Source organism: Athene cunicularia (assembly GCF_003259725.1).
Source record: "Athene cunicularia isolate RWA chromosome 4 unlocalized genomic scaffold, athCun1 chr4_part2, whole genome shotgun sequence".
Taxonomy (NCBI): domain Eukaryota; kingdom Metazoa; phylum Chordata; class Aves; order Strigiformes; family Strigidae; genus Athene; species Athene cunicularia.
The window spans coordinates 2849083-2858998 of NW_020799099.1; the positions used below are offsets into that span (position 1 = coordinate 2849083).

General features: G+C 38.9%; 1 protein-coding gene across 1 annotated transcript in view; it reads left to right on the forward strand.

The window, feature by feature from the left end:
• ANKRD50 (ankyrin repeat domain 50) overlaps positions 1 to 9666 on the forward strand; it is a 42541-nt gene extending 32875 nt beyond the window's left edge. Inside the window, exons 3-4 of the mRNA XM_026847788.1 lie at positions 817 to 4364; positions 6670 to 9666. Of these exons, the coding sequence (XP_026703589.1) occupies positions 817 to 4361 (3545 nt within the window). The 3' untranslated portion in view covers positions 4362 to 4364; positions 6670 to 9666. The remainder of the gene's footprint in view (positions 1 to 816; positions 4365 to 6669) is intronic.
• The last annotated feature ends 250 nt before the right edge of the window (positions 9667 to 9916 follow it).

Below are 9916 nucleotides of genomic sequence, written 5' to 3' on the forward strand. Positions count from 1 at the left end.
GGGGGGGGGGGGGGGGGGGTGGGGGGGGATACATGTGCGTCTGTGGGGAGGAGATGTACACAGTATGCATGTATGAAATAATTTATGAAATAATTTCCCTTTTTCCTCTAAAGAGTAAACAGATGGGAAAAACAATGAGATCATATGGCTATGAGGAAACCTGTTTCCTTATACAGTGAGTCACCTACCAAAGAACCAGGGTATTTGTCTAAAACTCAGTCCTGACCTGAAAAAAAGTAGGTAATTTTCAATGCACAGAGGTGTAAAGATATTTAAAACTGGTTTTGAGTGTATATCTCTCTCCTATATCATAAAAGCTTTTAAAAGAAACTAAGGTCATCAAATTAGTGATTTATGTGCATTTCATCATGCATATGCACCAGGTGTGAATAACCCTTTCTATAATTAATGTAATAGTTGTCTTAATCTAAATAGCTGAAAATTGTTTGGAATTCTATTGTTAACCACATTGGGGAAGGGATTATTCCTTTAATAATATAATATACTTAATCTTATTTTGGTTGCAGTTCTAGTGGTTTTGCTTAGGTATTTGGTATGGTCTAATGTAGACACACAATGCCTGATTCAAAGTGATTTTTAAAATTTTCATGCATATATCTTCTTGTAGTAGATGATGATAAAAATGCGTCTATTATCAAAGTTCTCTGCTCTTGTTATTAATTTACATTCACTGTGTGTACACACACAATATGTTATTGTGGATGTTCCCTACCCAGAAATGTCTGTCCTTTTTTTTAACACTGAGTTAAGCAAAACTAGTTCAGAAATAATAATCATTTTCTCCCCTTTCAATAGGTTTCAGAAAAATAAGTCTGGATGATCTACGAAAGGCTTATATTGTGAAAGATGTGCAACAATATATTCTGCATCGTTTAGATAAGGAAGAAGCACTGAGACAACATCTCACAAAAGAAACTGCAGAAATGCTGAATCAGCTTCACATCAAAAGCAGCGGTTGCTTTTTGTATCTGGAACGTGTCCTAGATGGAGTTGTGGAGAATTTTATTATGTTACGAGAAATCCGTGATATTCCAGGAACGTTAAATGGCCTATACCTTTGGCTCTGTCAGAGACTTTTTGTGAGAAAACAATTTGCAAAAGTCCAGCCTATACTTAATGTGATTCTTGCAGCCTGTAGGCCATTAACCACAACAGAATTGTATCATGCAGTGTGGACCAAAAATATGACATTAACAATGGAAGATTTTCAACGCAAATTGGACGTCCTGTCAAAAGTCCTTATTGATGGACTTGGAAATACAAAAATCTTGTTTCATTACAGTTTTGCAGAATGGTTGCTAGATGTAAAGCACTGTACACAGAAATACTTGTGTAACGCAGCAGAGGGACACAGAATGCTGGCAATGAGTTACACTTGCCGAGCAAAGGATTTAACGCCATTAGAAGCTCAAGAGTTTGCATTGCATCTAATTAATTCGAATTTGCAGTTAGAGACTTCAGAGCTGGCTTTGTGGATGATATGGAATGGCACACCTGTCAAAGACTCCCTGTCAACCTTAATTCCTAAAGAACAAGAAGTATTACAGCTACTGGTAAAAGCTGGTGCTCACGTCAACAGTGAAGATGACCGCACATCTTGCATTGTTCGGCAGGCTCTGGAGAGAGAAGATTCCATTCGCACATTGTTAGACAATGGAGCATCAGTAAACCAGTGCGATTCCAATGGGAGAACGCTCTTGGCCAATGCAGCATACAGCGGCAATCTTGACGTCGTTAACTTACTGGTTTCAAGGGGAGCAGATTTAGAGATAGAAGATACTCATGGGCAAACAGCACTTACCTTAGCTGCTCGGCAGGGACATACCAAGGTTGTCAATTGCTTGATCGGATGCGGGGCTAACGTTAATCACACTGATCACGACGGCTGGACGGCGTTGCGATCCGCAGCATGGGGTGGGCACACAGAGGTGGTGTCTGCGCTCCTTTATGCTGGAGTCAAAGTGGACTGTGCAGATGCTGATAGTCGAACGGCGCTGAGAGCAGCAGCTTGGGGAGGACATGAAGATATTGTGCTGAATCTGCTTCAACATGGTGCTGAAGTTAATAAGGCTGATAATGAGGGCAGAACCGCTTTGATTGCAGCTGCATACATGGGGCACAAAGAGATCGTGGAGCACCTGCTGGATCATGGTGCAGAGGTCAACCATGAGGATGTGGATGGAAGGACTGCACTGTCTGTCGCCGCGCTTTGTGTACCAGCCAGTAAGGGACATGCCTCAGTGGTTAGCCTTCTAATTGACCGTGGTGCTGAAGTTGACCATTGTGATAAAGACGGCATGACTCCGCTGCTGGTAGCTGCTTATGAAGGGCATGTAGATGTTGTTGATCTACTTCTAGAAGGAGGAGCTGATGTTGATCACACAGACAACAACGGTCGTACACCGCTTCTGGCAGCAGCCTCCATGGGCCACGCTTCAGTTGTAAATACTCTCTTATTTTGGGGTGCAGCTGTTGACAGCATTGACAGTGAAGGGAGAACAGTTCTGAGCATAGCTTCCGCACAAGGCAATGTTGAAGTAGTTCGGACTCTGCTAGACAGGGGTCTAGATGAAAATCACAGAGATGATGCGGGCTGGACCCCTTTGCATATGGCAGCTTTTGAAGGTCACAGGTTGATATGTGAAGCTCTTATAGAACAAGGTGCTAGAACAAATGAAATAGATAATGATGGACGTATACCTTTCATATTAGCTGCACAAGAAGGTCACTATGATTGTGTGCAGATATTACTGGAAAATAAATCCAACATTGATCAGAGAGGCTATGATGGGAGAAATGCTCTCCGGGTTGCTGCTTTAGAAGGTCACAGAGATATAGTTGAACTACTGCTCAGCCATGGAGCAGACATAAACTACAAAGATGCTGATGGCCGGCCAACACTTTATATCTTAGCGTTAGAAAACCAGCTTACGATGGCTGAGTATTTTTTAGAAAATGGTGCAAACGTAGAAGCAAGTGATGCTGAAGGAAGAACAGCACTCCATGTTTCCTGCTGGCAGGGCCATTTGGAGATGGTACAGGTGCTGATAACATACCATGCTGATGTGAATGCTGCGGATAATGAGAAGAGATCTGCTTTGCAGTCTGCTGCATGGCAAGGTCATGTGAAGGTAGTGCAGCTTCTCATTGAGCATGGAGCTCTGGTTGACCATACATGTAATCAAGGTGCTACTGGACTCTGCATTGCAGCCCAAGAAGGGCACATTGATGTTGTCCAGATATTACTGGAGCATGGTGCTGATCCAAATCATGCCGACCAGTTTGGGCGCACTGCTATGCGTGTTGCAGCTAAAAATGGACACTCTCAGATTATTAAATTACTGGAAAAATACGGTGCGTCTACTCTGAATGGTTGCACTCCATCTCCAGTCCACACAATGGAGCAAAAACCCTTACAGTCAGTCTCCTCTAAAATGCAGTCATTAACAATGAAGTCAAATAGTTCAGGGAGTACTGGTGGAGATATGCAGCCTAGTATGCGTGGCTTATCTAATGGGCCTGCTCATGCCTTCAGTTCTCCTTCAGAGTCACCTGATTCTACGGTTGACCGTCAGAAGTCATCTTTATCAAACAATTCCCTGAAGAGTTCCAAAAATTCTTCTCTCCGCACCACATCGTCGACTGCGACTGCTCAGACAGTACCCATTGATAGTTTCCACAGCCTGTCATTCACAGAGCAAATACAGCAGCATTCCCTGCCACGCAGCAGAAGTAGGCAGTCTATTGTTTCTCCTTCTTCCACAACACATTCCCTAAGTCAAAATCATAATTCACCAAGTAGTGAATTTGAATGGAGCCAAGTAAAACCTAGTTTGAAATCAACTAAAGCTAACAAAGGGGGGAAAACGGACAACTCCAGCAAATCTGGGTCAGCTGGAAAAAAAATAAAACAAAGTAGTTCCTCCCAACCAAAAGTGCTAGAGTATGAAATGACTCAGTTTGATAAACGAGTACCTATTGCCAAATCTGGGACAAGTGTGCCACTTAAATCAATGCAGGTGGAGCCACAGTGCAAAATTTTGATCCCGCCAGCTCAGCAAGAAGTTGGTCGTTCTCAGCAACAGTTCCTGATTCACCAGCAGAGTGGTGAACAGAAGAAGAGAAATGGAATTATGACGAATCCAAATTACCATCTTCAGAGCAATCAGGTTTTTCTTGGTAGGGTTTCTGTCCCACGAACAGTGCAGGATAGAGGGCATCAGGAAGTTCTGGAAGGCTATCCTCCTGCAGAGACAGAACTCAGCCTTAAGCAAGCCTTAAAACTTCAGATTGAAGGTAGTGACCCAAGTTTCAACTACAAGAAGGAAACGCCATTATAAAAGGTAACCTATCCAGTCACAAAGGAAGCAAATACATGTATTTCATCATGAGCATTTTAAATACGCTAGAATTATGTTTCATTGCCATTTATCGTCATAATTGCTTTCTGAATGAAAACCATGAATGTTAAAATCTTAACCTGGCAAGTATTTGTTTTGCTGTCATTTAAAAGCATCAGCCATAGAGGAATTGGATCACTGTCATATTTTCTGTTGAATTCTGATTGCTTAAATAATACCCCACTATGACTGAATAAAACAACAAGTTTTATGTAGCACTGATCTGGAATTTTCTTCTCAAACATAAAGACAGCTGGGAATTTTAATGTGTGGTATTTTCAGATGCAGTAATTATTTCATTACTTACAGAAATACTTTTCAGGAAGCTTGTAAAGATTCTTGTAAGTTACAGGCAACCACTTTCGTGACTTTGGATTTTAAATGTGAAATCTCAGTAGCATAATTATCTACAAATTAAAAAGTTAAAATACTACACTAAAGCTTTGATTTTATATTTCTGTTACTGTGAAGGTAACCCTCCTATAAAAGAGATGGCATTCCTCAGAGCAAGATTGGAATCTATGTTATGGTACCAATTTTCTGACCATTCTGTAGTTCTTAATCAGTGTTCATTTAGATTTCTCTAAGTTGAATTTTAAGCTGAAGAAGGAATTTTATATAGCTTTTTCAGACCTGTATTGTCAGTGAGTCAGCTAAAGTAGAACTATTTTTCTCCCTCTTTCTGATGAGGTTCATCTAGTTTAAGGTACTGAGAATGTGTTAATAATATATATTCTATTTGAATTTCAAAGAAGCACCATCTTTATGAAATGTATGCATATCTCTTATTGCTTTTTTGCTTATTTTTTTACATTATTTTTGTTTGTGTGAATGCTGTATTTTTGACAGATCAGACTGCTGCTCCTTAGAACAAGAATGTTTTTCCTAGCTGACTCAGTTCTGCTGCAAGTCATCAAAGACTGCAGGTTTCTAGGACAATTGCAGGTGGTGCAGGATCCACAAATGGGATGTTTTCAGCAGTCAAAAACACATAGACAGGGTTTTTCCTGAAATGTCCTGGAAATGGATTTCACTTTAATGGAATGCATCTCTCTAGATGTAGCTGAGGTCTCTTGTGAATTGCAGAGCATTAGAATATTACGCAGGACTCTAAGATGTTTCCTTGGGGTTCACATTTGAAACAATACAGTGTTTCAAAAAGCTTTGTACTAGAGCCTACACATTTGCAAAATGCAAATATTAGCAAAGGGTCAGGTGAGCTTTGGGGCAGGAAGAAGTGAAGAGGCAGAACAACAGCAGCAGGCATAGAGAGGAAGAAGCAGGTGAGGGAGAATGGGCCCTAAATCTTTGTAAAAGTCAAAAGGATTTTAGATTCCCACAGTTCTACATCATGTCCAAACAGGATTTAAATTTGCAATTTTTTTTTTCTGCCTCCATAAAACTTACTAAAATGTACAATTAAGAATTGTATTTCCTAAGTCTTACGTACCTGCTCCTGATGATCTTTGCTTGTTTTCATGTTACAGTTCATTGTAAGTTGTATGGTTCTGACATAGGATGTACAGATTTGGCCTGACCTGTCATCAAAAAATTAGTTTTAATGAGTTTTCCATCTTTGTTGATTTTAAAATATAAACAAAACATGTAAAAAAAAAAATTGAACGTTCCACATGTAATTTTTAAACTCAAATTGGGCTTTGCTTTATCTGGAGCAAATAGTGCTTTATTGAAAATTCAGAGGTTTTCTCTGTGAAGTACTTGGTTATACAAGCGGGTAAGCATAGGAGGCATCAGATAACTAAATGGTTCCTTTTGCTTTTTTCCTCTAACAATTTTTCATAGCTTCATTTTAAATATGGAAGTTTAAAACAATTTTGTGTGGATAATGAGTTCTTTGGCACAGGCTATAATTTACCTCCTCTTCTGCCAAGTCTGGAGCACAAAAACAGTAATTTCCCTGACCAATGAATAAATTAGACACCTGTGGAGAATCACATCAGAAATACTGTCCTGGAGCACCTGAGGGGAATGGCTTTCCTTCCTGGGCTGCTGCCTCTGAGCTCTATTGAGGAAGCTCTCCTGCTGTGGGGACCTTGTAGCTGCTTTGGATGGCAGAGAGCACAGGGAATCAAACATGAGATTTGGGTTAGGCAGGAAATACTTTTCGTCATCGGAATGTTGTTGTGTGCTTTGAACTTTAATTAGAAATTATATAGCTCTCTTTCTGACAGCACAGTTCGTGTTATGGAGTTTTTCAAAACTTAATGTTTTTATTTTGTACTTCTAGGCCAAATCCATGATGCTATGAACAGAAACGCTTCTGCTCCGAATGATGTATCAGCTGGCTGGGATGAAAGCATACAATGCTTGTTTAGTCCACCTAGAAATTCAAGAATGTGATTACTACAGTACAGTTACCTTAATTACTGTAACGTGCCTACATTTTCAGGCTGCCTTCTCAGTATAACCCTCTGTGCTTCAAAAATTTATTTTGTGTACTTTGTATTTAATACACAGAATGAGCACTTTTTTAATTGCAGAAAGATACATGCTGTATTTCCCTGACAACAGCTGAAAATGGTAAGAACAAGAAATTCTGATTTCCTATTCCAGAATGCTTGGTAGAGGTGCATGTGCCACAGTGAACTGTGGAAAGGCAGTGCTTTTTGTATTTATTTTCCTGTGGCTAAAGAAAATAAGCAAACATTTTGTCACATTTGCATTGTTGTGTTGTATGGTCAGTTCCCTGTGTACTTCAAAAAGTTCTCTCCAGAAATACAAGTCTTGTAACAGTATTTTATAAATACTGTACTTGTGTGTTCTGTCTGTGTAATAGCTGTTCAGTGGTAGCAAAGGAGTCGGACTACAACCATCTGCAGTATTTTTGGGATTTTTAAGAGGCAAAATTTGCTCTCTGGTACTACAGCACCAAATCTGGACGGTAGACTGTGACCACTGAAAACAATAGGCAAATCTGCTCTTGGACACTTGATCTTAAATAGCCTCCGTTATTGTTATGGTAATGAGGTAACTGAATATGGCTATGGTTTAGGTGCTAAAGTAAAAGGTCTGATCCTGCTTTCATGTATACCTTTATACATTAGAAACAGCTCTTTCTTTTTTTCAAGGTAAAGGACTGTATTGAGAATGTGAGTAAAACGAACCATGGAAAATACAGACGCTTCGTTAATGAGGCTGAGAGAATATACAGTGAGAGTACAGTGGAAAAGCAAACGGTTAGTAATACCGTTGTCTGGGGAGTACAGAGGTACAGAGATTACTGAGTTAGCCCTGTCCGGAGACAATAACTCTTTAAAGCACAAACTTGTATGAATGTAGTTACTGCTTCAGATGGATGAGTTAGAGCCAGCATGAGTATCTCTGTACCTGCAGCATGGTTAATCAGCAGTCTGGATTTTCCATCTACGGATAATGGAAAACTGATTCCCTACTCTTACAGCAGAAGAATTTTACTTATATGAAAGAGAGCAAAATCAAGGCCATTGTTGTGAAAGTGAACAGTATGAATTTTTCCTTTGAATGTGCACATCTTACTTGCACAGCTCTGTGAGTGATAAAATGAAACAAGTGGGTTATTTTCTCCTACAGATGCAAGCTGTATTCTACTATTCACCATTACACAGCCTTGCTCTTTAGAAAAGCCTATTTTTGTATGTGAGTATTTCTTCTAAAGGCTTGGGTTTCATCTTTTTCATACTCTAATTCTGATCATTCCACAAATAAGATGATAGAAAGCTGAGGGTATTTTTCATAGAGGATTAATTAGATGTATGGCTATCCTTAAACTTCAGTAAATGGCCCCTGGATGTATATGTAGTGCATATTCTGAGGCACTAAAGGGCTTCATGTCTTGTATGATTAACAATCATCAGAACATTTTTTATTTTAATATCTTGCACCTCCATTCTTATTTGCTTGTTACTAAATGTAAAAAGAATCTTACAGTCAGGCATTCAGCACATAGTAAAATTAGATGTTAAAAGTTGACACACGGCAATAGTGATTATTCTGAATGTTTCATGTATTGAATTTCTTGTCCCTGTGGGACAATTATAAAATAAACATAACAGGAGTCTGGCAGAATGGCCTTAAGAGGGTTAGTGGCTCAGTAAAGAGAAAGTACCAAAATGTTCTCAGCAAACTTGTTCCGAACCTCAAGTATAGTACATTTGCAATACTGTGCAAGAATGCAACTTTTCTTAGTTATTAGATGTATGTTTTGTTCTGTAGAAAGGGATCCCTGAATGCCAATGTTTTTCTACTGACCTTGACTGTCATTGGGATTATATTTATTTAATTTTATTGTGTTGTTATTAATTGCACCTTGTGGACAGAGGACATAAAAATAGGGCCAGTTTCACAAGGGGCCTCAACTTATAGATAGCCTGATGGTTTTTGTGTGAATATTTACATTTAAAAAATTGCTGGGGAAACCTTATGTCCAAAGCAGCAGGAAGCAGACATGCTGAAAGTGTTTTCAGAATAATTCTTACGGATTTTGAATATCACTTTGGAACAGATCATGAATTGCTTTAAAATATCTACTTTCTCAGAAGGTCTTTGTAATTCCACATTGCTGGTGTGATTTTTAATATCATCATTTGTGAAGGTTTTGCGTACAAAGAAAAGTTGCTGTTCCCCCTGTTGTTCACTGTTCTGCTCTTTCACATCTGTACAGTCAAGCAGAGGTGAATGGAGTTGCATAGCTGTGACTCAGCACGTTTCTTCTTGCAATGTAACAGTTCTCACAACCTAAAAAAACCCAAATAAACATGAATCCTGTTTCTCTTCATCCAATTTCACTGGTCCTTCTGAGGTCATCTCCACAAGATGTCTAAAGTTGTTGATGGGAGAGCTAGGGAAAGAGACTTTTTTGTGGACAGTTATCAATACTGTATGCATGTGGAAAAACTCTTCAGAAGAGAAATGCATTAAGAGATACGAAGGCACAATTGATGCATTTTTGTCTTCTCTGTGATCAGTATTGAAAACATTACCATTTATTTAAAAATAAAAAGGTATTTTCCCTCATCAGTTACTCTGCTATGCAAATGTCTGTTATGCTTAATATTCCCCATTTGAACTCCTCAGTTAACTTGGTTTGCAGATAGACTGTTTTTCCTGGAGTGGGTTGTAAATAGCCTTTAATGTACATTGAATGAATTTCACATTGTAAAATTTTTATTTTATTCCTTGTATTATATTAAGCGAAAATCCCTGTGTATATGAAAGTGCATAATAAATATATTTGCTTTTCAGCAGACATCTAACTGTTTTAATTTCACTACCTCGTTTCCTGGGACATCTCAGGAGAAGGTTATTAAATTTGATTAACATTTATGTAGTGCTTAATGAAACATGATGTATGTGTCTTGTAGGCAGTCTAGGCTAGCAAAACTCAGACCCCGATGTTAATTCCTGTGACCCTGCTTATCACTCAACTGACCTTTTTTACATTAATCTGAGTCAACCCTGACCATTTGCAGGAAAAAATTCACTGCATGTTCTTTTAT